General features: G+C 33.6%; 3 protein-coding genes and 1 non-coding gene across 6 annotated transcripts; 2 read left to right on the forward strand and 2 right to left on the reverse strand.

The window, feature by feature from the left end:
• The first annotated feature begins 2,343 nt into the window (after positions 1-2,343).
• LOC109160823 (zinc finger CCCH domain-containing protein 6-like) lies at positions 2,344-5,059 on the forward strand. Its single transcript, XM_019309067.1, has 3 exons — positions 2,344-2,433; positions 4,244-4,377; positions 4,510-5,059. Exons 1-3 carry the CDS (start codon positions 2,344-2,346, stop codon positions 5,057-5,059), a joined length of 774 nt encoding a protein of 257 aa, XP_019164612.1.
• Positions 5,060-6,338: 1,279 nt separating this feature from the next.
• TRNAN-GUU lies at positions 6,339-6,412 on the forward strand. Its single transcript has one exon. It is a non-coding gene; the product is annotated as a tRNA-Asn (tRNA).
• A 187-nt stretch (positions 6,413-6,599) lies between these two features.
• LOC109161096 (ACD11 homolog protein) lies at positions 6,600-9,092 on the reverse strand. Of its 2 annotated transcripts, none has more exons than XM_019309431.1 (5): positions 8,966-9,092; positions 8,591-8,837; positions 7,880-8,052; positions 7,648-7,793; positions 6,600-7,037 (listed from the first exon to the last, which is right to left on the reverse strand). In XM_019309431.1, exons 1-5 carry the CDS (start codon positions 9,022-9,024, stop codon positions 6,931-6,933), a joined length of 732 nt encoding a protein of 243 aa, XP_019164976.1. In that variant the 5' UTR covers positions 9,025-9,092; the 3' UTR covers positions 6,600-6,930. The 2 variants fall into 2 exon arrangements, with proteins under 2 accessions (XP_019164976.1, XP_019164977.1); XM_019309432.1 differs by having other exon boundaries at positions 8,591-8,891; positions 8,966-9,047.
• A 1,251-nt stretch (positions 9,093-10,343) lies between these two features.
• Positions 10,344-18,611, reverse strand: LOC109161094 (ubiquitin receptor RAD23c-like). Of its 2 annotated transcripts, none has more exons than XM_019309430.1 (12): positions 18,453-18,611; positions 17,097-17,258; positions 16,001-16,051; positions 13,209-13,267; positions 12,996-13,052; positions 12,725-12,902; positions 12,308-12,460; positions 12,162-12,230; positions 11,995-12,042; positions 11,802-11,911; positions 11,645-11,723; positions 10,344-10,713 (listed from the first exon to the last, which is right to left on the reverse strand). In XM_019309430.1, exons 1-12 carry the CDS (start codon positions 18,516-18,518, stop codon positions 10,597-10,599), a joined length of 1,149 nt encoding a protein of 382 aa, XP_019164975.1. In that variant the 5' UTR covers positions 18,519-18,611; the 3' UTR covers positions 10,344-10,596. The 2 variants fall into 2 exon arrangements, with proteins under 2 accessions (XP_019164975.1, XP_019164974.1); XM_019309429.1 differs by having other exon boundaries at positions 13,209-13,276.
• Positions 18,612-19,697: the final 1,086 nt, after the last annotated feature.

Consider the following 19,697-nt stretch of genomic DNA (forward strand, 5'->3'; position numbering starts at 1 on the left):
GTCTATTTGACACCAAACTTAACGGAAGATTATGTGTAATTATTGTTTAAAAACTTAAAGGATGTCTCGTGATTGTTAAAAAGTCAAATGACTATAGCTGGTAATGACTAATACTCGAAAGACATGGGAGGTATTAACTCCATTTATTATTTATGCATATATGAAAATTTTATTTTTTTTCTTTTTTAATTTAAAAAATCATAATTTTGGGCTTCAAGTGTGTTCAATAATCAGTGTGATTAATTATATTCTTTAATTCTTTTTTTTTTTGAAATTTAATTCTCTAATTATTTCATAATAATTAATCATTATAATACTAGGACTAAATTTACAATTTCTAGGATAATTAGAGAACTAGATTTCTCAAACTAAAAGATAAAATTACATTGACAATTTAAAAATAATTGAATGACTAAAATTTTGCTTTTTTCAAACTATATTATCATTTATTGTGTGCTGACATACTTAATTTTGTAATGTAAAAATATTTTTTCTTGAAATCATAAATTTAATTTGTATGAATGTAAAATAACAATTTAAATATAGATTAATTTATCATAATAATAATGGTGTCCCAACAACAAATTCCATCAAGTAAAATTGTCTACATTTTCGTTGATTAATTAAATTAATGTTAAATCATGCTTAACTTTTGAAATTAATTAAACTCAGTTTTGATTGTTTGTTTTGTTTTTTGTTTTTTGTTTTTTTTTGTTTTTTTTTTTGTTTTTTTTTTGTTTTTTTGTTTTTTTGTTTTTTTGTTTTTTTTTTTTTTTGTGTTTTTGATTTTCGATTCTTTATCTTGAAAGGTTGTTGTGTTTTTGTTTGTCAAATCTAGATGTCCGTGTATGGATAATTGGATATATGTTGTATTTCTTTTGTGCGTGGAATTGAAGTGAAAATAACATAAAATCATGTTTATGATAATTCAAGTAAAATAATTTGAAGTAGTATTTTGTTATGATAGTACATGTTTATAATTAAATTTTTGAAAGTTGTTAATGGAGCTTGTACCTTAGTCGAGAAGATAAAGAAAAATGGGAGAAAAGTGACTACAAGTTGTAGTTAGACAAAGAAAGTGAGAGTAACATTTTTCGAGTAGTCTGATCTATGTGGGTGTAAAGATTCCACTTCCTATTTTTTGTCTTCTTTCCTCTCCTAGATATAGACTCAAATATAATTTGTAGGATTTAATTTCTAGATGAATCCATTATCTTAAGTTAATTTTTGAAAGTCATTAATGGAGACTCTACCTTAGTCAATTAAGAAGATAAAGAAAATTGAGAGAAAAGTGCATGATCTATTGCAAGTTGTAGTTAGAGCATCTACACCAAAGAATATTATTGAGTTTTTGCAGATGAATAAACCAAGGAGGGATTTTTAACAAGTGTGGGGAAAAGTTTATTTGCTAGATATTTCTGTAATTTTGAGTTTATTGTGGGGGCCACTATGTGAGAGCAAATGACTTGAAGTACTGTCTCACTGCACGTAACGTGCACGGGGTGTGCCCAGACGGGCGTGTGCACTGTACGTGCCTGCTGGCGCATTTCCGGTTACTTTCTTCCCTTTGTTTATTCTCTTCCCTTGTAAGCTCATAAAAACTTGTGAATAATTCCAAACTGATATTGATACTCTTAGAAAAAAAAGTTAATAAATTACTAATAATTTAACAAATTGAATAAAATTCTCAAATTGAATAAAATTCTCATATGATATGCTTATAAAAAATATATAGATATAGTAATGTAATAAAAATAGCATTATAGTAATTATTAATTAATATATACTCCGTAATAACTATTACTATATATTCATATATGAAAGTAATTAATATATTATTATACATTTGAAAATCTCGAACTCTTAAATAGTATTTCAATAAAGTAATTGATTATAAAATTTTTATTAGGAATATATACATATTTACTATTATTGTTTATTAAAATTAATGAATTCAACCATCTATTGACCTCAGTAAATCTTTATACGAATTCTAAGATCCAAAACTATCAACTCTCACGCTAGTCACGTTAAGTTCCAATAGCAAAAGTGATCCTCAGGTTTTATGGTATATATGATGGCGCTGAGCTGTTATAAACTATAAACACAACTTCATTCTATTTGCTATCATATATATATATATATATATATATATATATATATATATATATATATATATATATATATATATATATATATATATATCACATTAATCTGCTCACTCGAGACATAAATTTTTTGAATTTTTTTTTTCTCTGAAAAAGCAAAGACTAAGGAATTCTTCTTTGTTAAAAAAAAAAAAAAAGAATTCTTCTTTGTTTTTGTTTTGCTTTTCTCAAGAAAATGGAGGGTTTGTCTCGAAACATCCAATCAAGGAAGGAAATCGAGAAACAAAGCCGAGGTTCATGGCATCCCAACATAAAATTCCGACAGGTAAAACTACATACATTTTTGTTGATTAGTTAAATTAAAGTTTAATCGTGCTTAATTAGCTTTTGAAACTAATAGACTAAGTTTTGGTTGTTTGTTTTCGTGATTTTTGAGTCTTTGTCTTCAAAAATTTCTGTGTTTTTGTTTGTCAGATCTAGATGTCCGTGTTATGATAGTACATGTTTATAATTAAAATTTTTGAAAGTCGTTAATGGAGACTCTACCTTGGTCAGGAAGATAAAGAAAAATGGGAGAAAAGTGACTACAAGTTGCAGTTAAACAAAAAAAATGAGATCCAGTAACATTTTTCGAGTGCAGACCAAATTCCATCAAGTAAAAATGTCTACATTTTCGTTTTTTTTTTTTTTTATTAAACGTCTTCGTTGATTAATTAAATTAAAGTTAAATTAATCGTGCTTAATTTTTGAAATTAAACTCAGTTTTGATTGTTTGTTTGTTTGTTTTTTTTTTTTTATTATTATTTATCTTCAAAGATTGTTGTGTGCTTTTGTTTGTCAAATGTAGATGTCCGTGTATGGATAATTGGATATGCGATGTATTTCTTTTGTGCTTGGAAGTGAAAATGACATAAAATCATGTTTATGATAACTCAATTAATTAATTAATTTTACATCCATTGGGGCGATACCCCAAGGTTATATATACATTTAGCTTCCATCTAAATTCTGTCTACCGGGTATCCCAATTCGTTCATCTCTTGCGATAGTTTCGATATTTACTGGGGGTGCATAAAATTTCAAGAACTCTTTTGGACAACCGAGGGCACTCCCTTAGAATACATTTTAATGTCACATTTTTGGCCTTCTATATATAACTGCTGCATGCTTCGATTAGATTGTCAAATATTTATGAGTTACTAGATTGTCAAAAGAATAGTTTAGGCATTTGAATTTATCTTGGGGAGAAACAAACTTCTTCAAATTGAGAATGGAAATGAATGAAGTTGTTTAAGCACAGGGAAACATTTTACTAACATGAGCATAAAAGGGGAAATAAGTACCAAAAAAAAAAAAAAAAAAAAAAACATAAAAGGGGAAATTTTAGCAAAAGTACGTTTTATACTAATGCTAGCTACTCATGATCGATCAAATTGTATGATATTGAAGAAACATATATTCTTATTACAATGAGACTGAAAATTACACTTTCCAGAAAAATGAGACAAGAACATTATTAATTCATGAACTTTATACTTTGCTAATTTACATCTGTTATGCTAATTGTTTAGCCTTAGTTTTAATCCTTTAGCTGGTAGATGAGTTTATTTGACACTTAATTTAGTTCATGGTGGAAATTGAGCACTTCGCAGTAGTAGATGAGTCTATTTGACTCTTGTGACTATAAAATATTCCTTTAGCTGGTAGATGAGTTTATTTGACACTTAATTTAGTTCATGGTGAAAATTGAGCACTTCGCAGTAGTAGATGCGTCTATTTGACTCTTGTGCCTATAAAATATTATCTCATCTTGGACATTCACGCACATCTATTTCTTTTGTTTCATAACATTCCCATTTTTTATGAAAAGGAACATTTAGTCTAGGGTTTGAAAGCAAGCTAAGGGCAAATCTAAGCTATAATTCCTTCTCTCTTCTTATATCTGCATACATATATTTACTCTTTTCGAAATAATATATATAAAGAATCTATACATGCATGTTTCTTAACAGGAACGAAAACAACTTATTCAATGGAAATGCCCTTCCAAAGTAATTAAGTTGGCCCCTTGTCTTTCTTTTTTGTTAGTTTCATAAATATTAATTAATTTCTCTTATATATGTTCAACTTTGCAGGTCTCCATGCGTAGTGATGAATTGTTTATTGGTGGTGGGGAGGAGAGTGTGGAGTTAGAGCTCCAAAAGCATAGGGGAAAGGGTGTGGCACAACAGGTTTATGTTCATCCTCCTTACTCCATTATTGCTCCAAAGTAAGTTATCCTCTTCACTTTCTTTTCATCTCTAATCTCTTCAATTTGTTGAAGCTTAATAAGATAAATAAACTTCATTATATTACTTTACTTGATCATAATCTAAAATTTCTCCCATACCCATATATACAGCCCTTCTGTTGTGTTGGATTTGGAGGACAAATCCCAAGATGACAGGTGCATTTTTCATCATCATGTGCCCCTAAATCCAATAGAAGAAGTAGAAGAGGGAGAAGTGCAACCTCCGTGCAAAATCTGTGCTTCTTCTTCACAGCCAGTTGCAGCAAAAGAGAGCACATCAATCATCCATGGAAATCCTACTACCATACCATCATATACAGGATTACAAATTGATCCTGAATTAATTGCTGCCATAGCTACACTTGTCCGACTTTCCCAAAATGATTTAATAGATCCTGATCTCTTGACCATGTTTCTAAGCAACCCACAATTGGTTGAGCAGGAGATGAAAGTGCTACTAGCTACAAGAAATCACCTTGCAACTGAGAAAATACCAAAACCCAACATGGCTGATCAAAGAAAGCTTGAACACATAGCACTTCCCCATGCAGGAATGCCAAATATGGCTGCTGGTATGATGTTGATGCTCCTTATGCAAAGAGAAGGAGGGCATAACTATGGCGGATATGGCGGAGAGAAGTGTCAAAGAGAGGGAAGCTAAGGGAAAGTGTTTTGATATGTCGGATAATGAATTATATGCTTTAATTTAGATGTACTCTCCCTGGTTTTGTGCTAGGGATTAGGGGATCATACATATAATTGGATTAATGGTTTTTAATTAAAAAAATATTTCAATTATATTTAAATTATTTGTTGAATTTTTATTTATGATTTTAAGGATTCTTTAAAAATTAACTTATATAATTTTACTTAACTGACTTATCAATTTTGGAGTGAAGACCCAAAGGAATAAAGAAAATGAAGATAAAGACGTGACACTCACACATGGTTGCAATAGGCGCTAGGCGCTAGTCGGGCGGTAGAGTAGTGCCTAGCGCCTAGACGGCCTAGGCGGGGCCTAAGCGATCGCCTAGACAGCTAACTGAAAAAATGAAAAGCAGTGCACGTGGGTAGGTGCATATATGTCATATTATACATACATATACATATATATATATATATATATATATATATATATATATATATATATATATATATATATATATATATATATATATATATATATAGCAAGGTCAAGCCGGCCGGGTTAACTCGGCGTAATCGGCCGAGTTAGGCGCCTAGGCTGCCGGTCTCCTAGGCGAGAGCCTAGGGGGGAATCTCCATGGCCTAGGGGCGCCTAGCGCCTAGGCGCCTAGCGCCTAGGCGCCGATTACTCGGTGCCTAAGCGGGATTTTTGCAACCCTGCACTCACATAATGTGACAAATTATTTTATGATTTTCTGTGTCGGGCAACGTCTCGATATTTTAATAATATCTCAGCGTAGGAATATAATGTTCAAATCAAGTGATTTAAACGAAATTAGAAAGATATATAAGGCGAAAAATGAGTTTGAAACTAGAACTGTTGTACAGAGTAAAACCGTTACGATCGGACACATGACCGCTAGGTCGATCGTGATGAGCGGCTCAATATTTTGTAATGAGGCGCAACTCCAGCAACTATGAAAGGGGACTTGAAATTATTTTTACTGGACTTTTGATATTTTCAGTTTTTCACTTCATAAATTTCTCTCCACTCATAATAGGGTTAGATAGATTTAAATTCAAGATTGCAATTCAATTAAATCCTCGTTACGATCTGTCAACCTCTCATGTTCTTTAAAGATCTATTATTTGGGTTAGATAGATTTAAATTCAAGATTGCAATTCAATTAAATCCTCGTTACGATCTGTCAACCTCTCATGTTCTTTAAAGATCTATTATTTAAAATTATTCTTAATAATATCTTCAGTATATACTACAGTATTTAAACATGGTAGCTGGAATAGCTCAGTTGGTTAGAGCGTGTGGCTGTTAACCACAAGGTCGGAGGTTCAAGCCTTCCTTCTAGCGATTTTGATGTATGCTTTCTATGACATTATTCGAAGGTTTTGCACTCATCAAGCAGCTTTCAAACTAGGAATTGGTAGTTTTTGCTTTTTCTTTAAGAACGTTTATTATGCCTTCAAGGAATCAAGGTTAGGTACTCATATATGACATTCGCTTAACAGAAGAATAGGATAGAAGAACTTTGAGAGGATTCAAGAGCAATCAAATTAACCTGGCTATTCAATGCTGCAATTAGATCAAAATCAATCTGAAAATGTAAGAATGTGTTCATGTCAAAAAAGTTTGAAGTAGTTTTCTATTTTCTGGCATGATTTTCATCTATAAATATGCCAATTTAACTATATATGGACAAATCTAGCTCTAACAATCTCTAAATCCCAGTAACTTAGGCTGAAATCACCTCCAAAAATCGCAAGTAAGCTAAACCTAACCTCTATGAGCAGATATTCTTGCTCAACATTGAGAGTGGTTGCTACTTGCCAAGCAAGAGGGGCATTGATCCAGTCGAACAAAGATGAACATTACCAATCCAAGGTGATGTTTCTTGAAATGTAGAGATTGTCAATGTAGTCGATGATTGGATTTAAAGCATTGATGTATCTTTTCATTTCCTGCTCGGCTGACACATCTGCCACAAAATTGTCATTGTCAAATTTTTTTTTTTTAAAAAATAAAACGAAATTCTAATCAAACTATCGATTAAGATCCTAAGAGCAACCTTAATAGAGGTGTTTTTTGTGATTTTTGGCTAACTTGGAAGGATAAAGAACATGCACATATTGGAGGATAGAGAAGGAAGAGGTTCTCCTGCTAGAACCTCAATTTTAGTCGAAGAATAAAAACACACAGGTTTGATTCACGCAAGGTCCCCAACGGGCGTGTGCTCTTCACACACCCATTGGATGTGGCACCACTCCCCCTTTTTGTTTTGAATCTTGCTTGGCAAAGGAACCAACAAAAACTTTTGGGTGGGGGGAAACTATAATTTGTTCTCCATAACAATTGATACATCAACCATGGCAAAGATGCACGAGCAGAAGGGTATTGATTGAAATCACAGAACTAACAATACAACAAAACATATATGCTAGTTTTTACTAATCATGCTAGCTGGTTATCTGCTAGGATGCACACATTTCATCCATAATTAATCAATCCATCAGCATCAAGTTTTTAATATATGCAAAACCCACTATCAGAACCCAACTTCACTAAGAAAGTAGATAGAACAAACTGACCATTTTCTTTCATCCTCTCCAGAAGTTGGTCGCGAGTTGGCAGGGCATACATGCCAGCACAAACTGCAGTCCTGACAGCCCATGTATGATAGGGTGCACAAACTTTGGCATATGCATTTGAAGCAGCATCTTTCAAGGAGCTGTCACTGGAGAGAGCAAAGCAGTGTCCTCAGTTGTTGTTTCAAAGAAAGAGGATAACTACAAAAGTTGTGCAGGCAAATTAATGACATACCAGGAAGACAGAAAATTCTGAAATATATCCTTCATCAGATGTAAACCCTGCCTCACTCTGCGTAAATTGCGCGATAAACTCCCTGCTGTTTTCACACTTTTGTTTTCAACATCGTAGTCAAGGATACTTTCTAAAGTTTCGTATCTAGATGATGCTTCCGTGAGGCTTTGAACCTGCAAAGCCAATGACAGTAATATAATGAATGTAGGAACAGGGAATTGAAAACAAAAGCACAATACAATAGCAAAATTTGGTATGGATGGATAGAAGAGACAATGCAATCTTTTAATGCTAGTTATGAATCAATCTATTACTCGTAAGAACAAATTTCCCCATGATTATCATTATCTGTAAGAACAAATGTCAAATAATCACTGACTTATAACTTCAAATAGGTCACTGAACTTATAGCTTTTATGCAAACTTTGCAATTCACAAATTTCCCCATGATTATCATTATCTGTAAGAACAAATGTCAAATAGATGACTTATAACTTCAAATAGGTCACTGAACTTTTTATGCAATTAGATCTGCAAACAAACAAGGAAAATATATGCCAATGAGACATTTTCATGAATTCTTATAATGTAATGTTTTAAGTTAAAAACATTTCTACCTTTCATCTAAACTAGTATGAAAATGGCAATTATTAATAAAGTAATATGATCAGATTTTAATTGAAAAAATATCTCAATTGCACAGAAGCAAACCTTGGCAACGTATTCAAGCTCGGCGAATTTGAAGGCGATCCCTAAACAACCAAAAAGGACAGAAACGAGAGAGCACGCCTCACAGAAAGGTTTCAATTTAACATTACAAAATTCCTTGGTGTTCAACTCCGCGGTAAGACGCTCGAACGCATCCGCCACCGTAGACAGCGGCGTGCCGGGGCCGAAAGCGGGGGCCGCCTCCTCCTCTTCCATGGAAATCCTCGCACCGAATGCCTTGGCCCTCACCCTTGTCGGCACGGAACGAAGAACATAGCGTCAGTATAAGCTTCGTGTGCTCTTCCTGGAAAAATTGAAGGTGCGAAAAGGGATCGATCTGGAAAGAGAAAAGGAGAGAAGCGATGGAGAGAAAGTTACCTTTTAGAGGAATGGAGTTTAGGCGTGGCGGAGAAGATAGATCTGAATCGGAAGGCCATGTCTGTCTGTTATAACGACGTTTGCGTTCTTCCCTCCAAAATACTATTTTCTTTTCTTTTCTTTTCAAACCCACGATGTTTATTAATTATTACGGACTTTTCAAAAATTAATTATTACGGAATACGGAGTATAAATTATTATAATTATTAATTGAAACCGACCTTTTGAAGAGGCCGACACGTCTGTTCTAATTAATGAATAATGACTCACTGTTCAAAAAGCACGTGTCACTTCATATCCCATCCCACGTCGATTCCTTCATCCATCTAATTTATAATTTTATTTCAAAATAATTATTATAAACATTAAAATAATTAATGCTAACTTGATCATATATTTAATTAGGAAAATTGTAATTTATACCTATTGCCAATTATCAATATCACTCCTGAATTATTAGTGATATACTGTTGTCCCTCAGTTTTTAAAACGCTGCATATATTGTCCCTCACATACCTTATGGGAGAGGCAATATATGTACCGTATTGAAATATGAGGGGCAACATTTATACTACGGGAGAACATTATATATACCATTTAGAAAATTGATGGGCAACATTTACTCCACTAATAATTCAAGAGTAATATTAATAATTGGCATATTATGGAGGGTATAAATTATAATTTTTCCTATCTAATTTCATATTTTTACTGAACTAAATTTAAAATTACAAAATTTCTGAATGTGCTTTTACCTTATTATTATACGGAGTAGTTGTTTTTATTTTATTTATTTGTTTATATATATATTTTTTGTTGTTAGTACTGTTATTCATCTAAAAAAAATTAAAAAATAAAGGTTGCTTTTTAGAAAAATGTGTCATACTCATTTCCTAATTATGCATAATTGAGAAATTCAAAAGACTGTCTAGTAAACAAAATAAAAAATAAAAAATTGACAAAATCCATTATGAAGAGGGAACAAAGTAGCCAAAATTAGACATGATTGTAGTCAAAATTTGTACTCCTTAACTATAAACCAACTTTTGGAATTGTTATACCATGAACCAAAGGTCACCTTGTCTTGTGAATGATGATCCCAAAATTATGTATTATTATAATTATAAATATATTAAAAGCACATAATATAACTAACATATTATGTATCTTCAATTTATTTTAAAACGCAATTTATTAACTACAGACACATAATGTAAATATTATTTTAAACCAAAATCTACAATGCAAAGTAGACCCTGATGCATGGTAAAATTTGCCCAACTTCTACATGCCAAAAGAAATGCAGAAACGAAGAAATAGGCAATCCGTGAAAACTCTAAGAACCAAAGCATTGATTAAGTTGGCGACAAGAAGAATGTGACACGGTACCAAACATTGATATATAATAAGACAGTTCTAATTATAGAAAACAAGAAGATAGCTGAAGAAGACACAAGTCAAAACAGGAAATATAGTTACAATTATTTTGGGTTTTTACACTGCACAGTGCACACGGACGCAGAAGATGCTAATCGGAAACTAATGCATGTACGGTGGTGAGCATGAGAAAGAGATGCGGATAATAATAGTTATATTAAAAACCGAGAGGTCACCGAACTTTACTTCCAACATCAGTCCTCGAACTCATGCATGTGATCTAACAGATAGTTGGCTGCCAATTCCTCGTTCTTGTTGCAAGCAAAGAATACCTCTAGTACAAGCGCTCGATCAAATCCCATTGCTTCAAGCTGCAACACAAAACCATACATACAACTAAATCAACCAATACAAAAATTAACAACACTACTATGCTATTGAATCACTCACCTGCTAATAATTAAAAGGTACAATTGTACAACCATTCTTACAAAACTAAAATTTCAGAAAAGATTCACTTCAAATAGGCTGGTGGAAGTTGCATCTACTACTTTCTAAGGTTTAGGCTGGATTTATTCCTACAATTTTCCCCTTTCAAGATGACATGGATTTAAAAAAAAAAAAAAAAAAAAAAAAAAGGTTTATGGTGTCAGCTTGGCTTGAAAGCTTTCAACTGAAAGCTTTCAAGATGACAAAAGGCTGCTGAATCCTTTATTAATTTTTTATTTATTACTATATTATTATTTATTACTCGGTATTATATTATAATAATAATGTTATTTGAAAATTGGTCCACTTTTGAAAGTAAAAGAGTATTGCAGGGATGTGGACAAAATAATAAAAGAATTATAAATTTGGTGATATGGAAGTAGGGTCCACTTTTGAAAGTGAAACAGTATTGCATGGATGTAAACAAAATAATAAAAGAATTGTAAATTTGGTGATGTGGAAGTAGGGTCCACTTTTGAAAGTTAGTATTGTAGGGATAAAGATAGCCTTAGTCATCATATACATGATACTCTAGACAAACATAAAACATGTGAGATGTGCGATGTTATTTTTGTCATTACAAACACCTAGCTTATGGATTGCATAACACTCACAAAGAAGAATACATTCACACATCCCCACCAGCCACCCCCACCCATACAAAACAAAAACAAAAACAAAAACAAAAACAAAAACAAAACAGAATCCCACACCACAAAAATAAAGGGACAAGGGTAGATGACCCAGCAATTTCCCATCAAAAGGTATGCATGAAGCAATCATAATACATACTTGGAGCAAGTGAACACTTACACGTTCTATTGCTTCACGCTCCTCGGGTGTTACTTGAATAGCCTGAGGCATTGATGCTGCAAGCTGCCCAAGTATGTTGCTGACAACAAATGAAGAATATGTTAGGTGTTTAACTATATACTTCAAAAACTATACCAAAACCAAGGACCCAACGTACCCTTCTCCTCCTTCAACAGGTTCATTGATAAGGCGAAGAAAATCAGCCTGGTGCTCCTGTATAAGCCTCATTAAATGGGGATTCTGTTTTCCCAGCTCCTGAAGCATGGGCTGCCAAGAAAATGAGAATAAGATTATTAATTCACAATATCAAAATAAACCTGGAAAGAGACTTTGGTAAGAGTGTTCCAAACCTGCAATATTTGTGGGTTGGCTTGAACCATTGCTCTCAAGGCTTGGAACTGATAACAAAATATTTTGTTTGAACATATTAGCTAGTAAATATTTTCCTTTATCCCTTTATTACTATCTTGAAGAAGAGTTGGGGGGCAGGAAAGTAGGACATGAGTAAAAGGTATACCTGTTGGCTATTGCGTAAAAATTCTAAGGAGTTTGCACCTCCTGTGTTGGAACCCATGGTTGGAAGACCCTGTTAAAAATAAAATGTTTAAAACCAACCCTCAAAATAATAATGGTCAAAACAATCTGAGCTGAGAACTTAGGTACTTGTGGAAATAAATCTAAAGGGTTTGCATTTGGTCCACTTGAAGGAACGGGTACAGGTTCTGTAGCTTGCAGAGGTTGAGCTGGTTGGTTTGCAGCTTGCACTATGGGTGGGTTTCCTCCTGCAGGAGGAGCTTCAGCTGACTCGGGGATACCCTGAAAAGAATCGCTCAAAGGAAACTCATATTAGAACCCCCTATAAAGTAATGCCCATGCTAGAATATTTGCACATTACAACATGTAACAAAATTCTTCAGGTTTTGAAAAGAAGGCTTTGGTATATCTTCTATCAGGCAATACATATACCAAACATGAGCACTACTTGCAGGATAGCATGAAAGTTTTTTGCATGCTCAAAATAGGTCATGCTTACAGAACTATCTTCCCCAGAAAAAATTCATACATAAAAAGAAGACTTACAGAATATAAATATTCAACAGCCCTCTCAGGATTGTTATAAGCAGCACGCAAAGCGCGAACTACAGTGTCCCGATCCCAGGTTCCCCCACCCATGTCAAGAATCTGCTGAATTGCTGACTCAAGGTTGTTTCCTGCGACCAAGTTAGAAGCTGCTTGACCATAGACATCTTCTTCTGATCTGTCAATATAAATGTATAAGATGTTAAGAAAGTAGAAAGCGTAAACATAAATTCAATAAAAACCAAGTTCTTCACTTGAAGGTTGAGCTCACCCTGCAGTTGCAACGGGTGCAGGGGTGGGGGCAGGGGTTACTGCAGGAGGAGCGGGCCTGCAAAACATTTGCACTAAAGCAATTATATAAAGTCCATATGAGAAAAACATAGAAAACGATGAATCACAAACATAACTTTTTATATGCCCAGGGGAAGAGGTGGGGGGTGGGGAGCAGAATCTACAAGAAAATTCATGGAAGCAGGAAACTTACGCAGTATTTGTAGATGCAGGAGTTGAGCTAACAGGTGGGTTGCTTGCCTGTGATGATTCCTGCAAAGGCATTAAAACAATTTTGCATCTGAAACCTTGTTTACAAGTCATCAAGTATATACTACAATTATAAATGAAGAAGGCTTTCCTGATCAAAGAATTAAATATTTGAAACAATTACAGCAACTAGAAACCACCACATGTACAAGCCTTGACATAGGCCTATGTACTTGTTTGGCCAAACATATTTTGCTAGATATTTATTTCAATAGTTAAAACTAAGCACTAGAAATATGAAAGTCTTTCTATGGATAGCTAAGAAGAAAAGGCCACTTTTTCAGTTTGTTCCAAAATGGGGATTTTTAGAAAACCCTGCTTTCAAGAATCAATCTACTGGGCCAAACAAGCACCTTTGCCTATGTCTGCACCAAGCGTCATATTTGCCAAAAAAGACATTTTCTTAATGCAAAATAAAAATGTGAACTATTAATTTGAAAGAAAAATACTTATTTCCCGATTATATAGAGCACAATTTCGCATTTACCTCAACTAATAAGATTCCCGTCCATCAAACCACTTATTTCACACTTCCGAGTTGAAGGTCTAAGGGCACACATTTGAATTAAGGTCTCAAAGTCCACTTCAACCATACAATGCTAATCATTTACTTGACCAAATAAATTTTAGAAAATAATGTTGTAATAATTGACCTAGGCGAGCTGCCTAGGCACCCCTAGGCTGAAGGGAATAATGGGAAACTTGCCATATTAGGTGCTTGGTTGACTAGGCAGCTGACTTGGCTGATTAGGTGGCCTAGGCAGCCTTTTTTTTGTTTCATTTTTTGTTTTTTTTTTTATTTGCTAATTTGATGGATCGTTTGCGGTATGGTTGGAGTGTTGCGTGCAATTAAACATTTATATTTTATGGGAGGAAGCAAGCACACACAACATGTATATATATATTAGTTAGGCGCCCATCAAATGCCCAATACATGACTAGCGATTTTAACAACACTGTTAGCAAATAATAGATGCAATGGAAAAATCCTAGTCATGTTCGTCATTTAGTTGTTTAAGAGGAAAACAAATAAATAAATATTTAAGGATTGATTCAAAAGGATATTTGTAAATTGTAATCCCTGTCAAGGTCAGGGTGGGGACAAAGAATACCCTCCCTGATATATTAAGAAATAATATATATATATATATATATATATATATATATATATATATATATATATATATATATATATATATATATATATATATATATATATATATACAAGGTTTTAAAAGGCGAAGGCGTGCCTTGAGGCTTTTTGTAATTTGAGGCGAGGCGTAAGCCTCAATTTTTAGCCTAAGAATATATTAGTAAGCTGTAAGCCTGTAAACATTATTCATAAAATTCACCAAAATATAAGATTAAAGTTCATTAGCTAAAAGTCTCAAAGAAACACACCAAAAAACATCAAACATAATATAAGTCTAAATATAAGTCTGAGGGGGGAGCTCGCCGGAGATGGAGGTCGTGTCACACACTCGCAAGTCGCACCACAGTTGGCAGTAGCAGCACAGACTTTGCACTTTCCGGTTTCTGGTTTCGTTCTTTCACATTTCAGACTTCTAACTCCTATCTTTAGTCAAATTAGGGTTGAAAATATTTTGTATTGGGTTGGGTCTTTTTGTATTGGGCTTAAAAAAATAAATTGGGCTCTAAAATATACAAAAGGCCAAAATCGACTCAATTAACGCCTCAGTGCTATATCCTTCCGCCTCGCCTCACTGCGCCTTTTTAAACCTTGTGTGTGTGTGTGTGTGTGTGTGTATATATATATATATATTCCTCTTCCCTTATTCACTAAACCCTAATTCAATGTTTCTAACCCTTCTGTTTTTTACCAATCGCCGCACTGCCACAGCCGCCCACCCTGCAACCAGTGACCCGTGTCCCTGCCCCTTCACACACCTGATCACCAGCACAGAAGCCAGCACCGGCAGCGCCAACAACTTAGCATGACAGCCAGCCACCTGCCAGCACCAAACAATGCGTCGCAGCCACTCAGGCAGCGTCACTCCCCTCATCGGCAACGACTCAGCCTCTGGCAGTCTACATCTTTGGTAACTCTCTTTCATTTTTTTAAAACTTTGTACGTAGTTAAGACTTAAGATTCATTTCTATATGTGGCTTTCATCTTGATTCTTGAACTCATTTTGGCATTTACCAAGATCATCTTCCTCTAATTTTACCAGATTAATCCATATTTTTTAATTTTATATACACAAGAATTTGTTTTTTGTTTTTTTTTTTCTGTGAATCAGTGATTGCTTACTGTGCCATATCAAATTTGTGTGCCTGTGTATGGAAATTATGTTTGAGATTAACCTGTTATGCAGAAAGTTTAAAGGTTTGGAGATATTTCAAGGTCATTGCTTTGAAGAATTGGATTGAATGGATATTCTATGTATTAATGAACCACAATCTGACTTGTAATTGTAATATTGTATGATGTTTGTTAAAATTCATATTTTAACTCTTTATTTATGTACAATTTTATATTTTATATATAATATGCTAAAATTGGGGATGGGGATTTCTCCGCCCTGTGGCCCTAGGATAATAATCCACTATCCAAGAGTTGTGGGCAATCATTGTAGAAATACTAGGATGCCCTTCTAGCACTCGGTGATAAATAATGATGTTGAGGACTTGAGATACTATTGTTACTACCTAGAGTAAACAAGCACAAAGATAAAGAACAAGAAACAATTCTCATTAAAGCATAGTATTACCAACCTTGGTTGTAGGTGTAGCTGATGCTGAACCTTCTCCAGATGTGCTCTTGCTCTAAAAATGCAGCATATTTAGAAAAATTATGGAAAAAGAAGAAGAAGAAGAAGAAGATAAGCAAAGAATAGAAATCCTTTGAATTGTCACAGTTGTCCATATCTTTTAAAACATAAGGCATGAGATTGAATAAAGAAGGGAGGCAGAAGATGCATAATTGTCTCCATCCATCTTTCAGGCAGTGTAGGGGCAAAGCTTGACCTCAGTATTTGAGGGGGCCAAACTAATTAGATAAGTTCAACATACATACGGATATACATTGTGTGTGTGTGTAGTTCAATTCTAACTAAAATATACATGAACCTTTGAATGAGAAAAATATAACTGCCAACGTAATTCTGAAATCTGAACTGTGTTCAAAATCATCATTAATGTTAATATTAATATTTTCCAATTCAATATTAAAAGTTTAAAACACCTTTGTTTAAGAACATAAGAGACTGGACACCTTGTCTAAGGCTTGACAAGTGATCCTTGTTTTGTTATTACCTTCATTAGTTTGATAATTTTGATTACAAGTACTTAGTTGTTTAACATATTAATTGTGTTCAACTCATTGTATGATTAATGCTTGCTTACTTGATCAATTGCATGATTCGAGATCTCTTCATCATGTGTTTTGAGGGATTGACTCTTTGGACAAAAATAACACGTGATCATATAGGATGAGGCTTTGCATTTTTACATTGGTACTTATTCTTATGGGTTCATAAATATGTACGTTGCTTGGTCTATGGATACGCCTCATTGAAAGTAGCTTAAGAATATATTATTGCATCTAACCACCAATCCACCATGACTATTTGCTAAGTAGCTAAAGAAATATTAAACTACAAAATAATACACGGTTGGTTAAGTTGGAAGTGTCTTAAAACCGTTTTCTATTGATATTTGTTTAAGTGTTTGCGTTGATTGTTTTCTCTAATGCTTTCTTTTGAGAGCTCAGTTTGTTCTCATAATTTCACACACCAAAAGCTCCACCTACAAGTGTGTGCAAGCATGGATGTATATGAATATCATAATGGTAGCAGCACTGAACATTTACCTTAGATATCATGACCACAACAGAATTATTTTCAGCAACTTTATTCTCCTCCAAGGTTGTTCCATCTTTAAGAACTTTTCCCTGGTGGATAAGCATCAGCTTGGAAGCAGGATAAACATCTGATCCTTGAACAGTCTCAATGCTCTTCTTGACATCAGCAACCTAAAAAATCCATATAATTGCTTAAAAAATTTACATATAAAGCCTCAAGGCAATACCATTATGGTGAAGCATACAAAAATAGACACTGGGATTACATCATTTCTCAAAAATAAAGTAAAAGCAACAATTTAAGAATTTTTTAAACTTTAATCATAGAGGTTCAGGGTGGTTAATTGCTAAGTACAGCCAATAAAAATTAAAAATACAGAAAGCACTTAAAATTTGTCCTTGGTGCACACTTGTGTGTAGTGTTGGCATCATATGTGCCCAGACAATAAATAAGAATTAAAGGAGAAAATTACCAGTAGTGTGAGCAAGCCATTAATAAAAGAATATGGGGCAAGCAGAGTAAATACTTATATGACTACTGATTTAATTTTTTCACTTGTTTGTAGTGCTGGTAACATATGTGCACAGAGACACTAAATGAGAATGGAAGGAGAAAGAATACCAGAACTGTCACTGTGTCAGCAAGCCACATCAAATAAAGATGGGCAAAACAGTGTAAATGCTTAACTACTGATTTCATCTCTTCACAGAGCTGACAGTGACTAGACTAAAAAATTCAATTTCTAGAACCTCATTTTATAATGTGATTCTATATTTTTTTTTTAAATCACTTAAATCATTAATAAATGCACAAATACATATGAATCTAACTATTCAAATTATTCAAAGTATTTGAAAAACACCAAATTAGCCCTTTTTTTTACTAGCATCGAGAAATTAAAAAAAAAAAAAAAATCACAAATTTCAGTGAGTTTTAGAAGCCAATGACGCACAAAACAGCAACTATTAACTTGAGTACTGGCTACCATTCCAAAAGCCCCAATTTTCACTACAAACTCAGCTCAGAACTACACTATCAACACAAGATTTTAATCCTAAGATCCTATATAAACATAAAAGACTGCAAACAAACACAATTACCCAATAATATCAGACTTCAAACGAAGTCAATTCAATTCCCAAACTAATAAAAGCTCAATCAACTGCAATGATCACGCATTTCACAGTCCTGCTTCCACAAAACCCTAATTCTCATCCAATTCAATCAAAATCTCAAGAAAATTCAAGCCAAATAACATAAAAGAATTAACGCTAAACCCTAACAATCATAAACATACAGCTATACAACATGCCTATATTTATCAAGGAAAAAAAAAACTAAAAATAGAAAGAAAAAAATAGTACCGTATCTTCTGGTTTCACTTCGATTTCGAAGTGAGAGCCCTTGAGAGTCTTCACGAAAATTTTCATTTTTTTTCTTTAATTTCTCCGCAGAATTGAATCACTGTCGCTGTCGAAGGAGAAAGAAGAAAGATATAGAAGCCCGAGGGGGCAAGCAAGCCTAAAAGCGTAAGCCCAAAACGTATTAACAGGCTTTCTGTACTTTCCAGCTTTTATGTGTGATTCTACGCGTTTCGTTATAAGTGATGTGCACGACGATATAAAATTGATGTTGGAGTATGGCGCGTGAGAATTAAACTATGAAGAGTATGTTGGATTAGATTGAGAAGAGATAAGAAGAAAAGGATAAATAAAATAAAATAAAATAAAATATATATTAAAAATATTACAATTTTCGTCCCGAAGTTATAGGATAATTATATAATTTGTTTCTAAGGCTCTAAGCCTTGGTCTTACTCATTTTTTCATCGCTAAACTATCTTGGGTCCTTTATAGTTAGCAATTTTCAAGTCCATTTACACATTGATCTCATTAAGAGCCTCCACACTAATGGATAATGTGGAGTTATTTCAGTTTGCTTTCTTCCCATGTAGAGATAATAACTAATGTGAGGGGGAGATAATTTAGAAATAGTTGTCCTGCAAGTGTAGGCATAATGTCAGAAAATTAAAAAAAAAAAAAAAAAAAAAAAAAAAAAAAAAAAAAAAGGCTGTGCGCGTTTCGCGCACAGCCTGGGCAAAAGCCGGGCGCGTGCACTGCACGCGTCTGATTACTTTTTTTTTTTTTTTTAATTTTTTTTTGTTTTATTTTTTCTTTCTTTTTTTTTTCTCCCCTCCCACATTCTCTTTCCTAATCACTTTTACATTATCCCCTCATTCTCCCCAACCAATGTGGATGCTCTAAAGGTGTTATAGTTATTATTGGGAACATTGTAAAATTTTTTGGGTCTTTGCACATTGCTATGCACCTCGAAAAGTAGATTGTTGCTTTAATTTATGAAATTTTTCAAATTTGGACCGTAACCAACAACCAATCATCATATAGATATAACCTTTCGGTCACCGTTATTGATTTTCTTAAATATTTTTGGGTTTTATTAATGACCTTCGAAGTTTAACTTTCGATGAGTAACCCATAAAGTGACTTTTCGATAGATGTCCCAAAAAGTGACTTTGAGCATGTTGTTTCGTTTTCCCTGTAAAGTGTCTTGTACACCTTCCAGTTGAACTTTTGAATTAGAGTTACATT

Source organism: Ipomoea nil, unplaced genomic scaffold (genome assembly GCF_001879475.1).
Source record: "Ipomoea nil cultivar Tokyo-kokei standard unplaced genomic scaffold, Asagao_1.1 scaffold2921, whole genome shotgun sequence".
NCBI lineage: Eukaryota > Viridiplantae > Streptophyta > Magnoliopsida > Solanales > Convolvulaceae > Ipomoea > Ipomoea nil.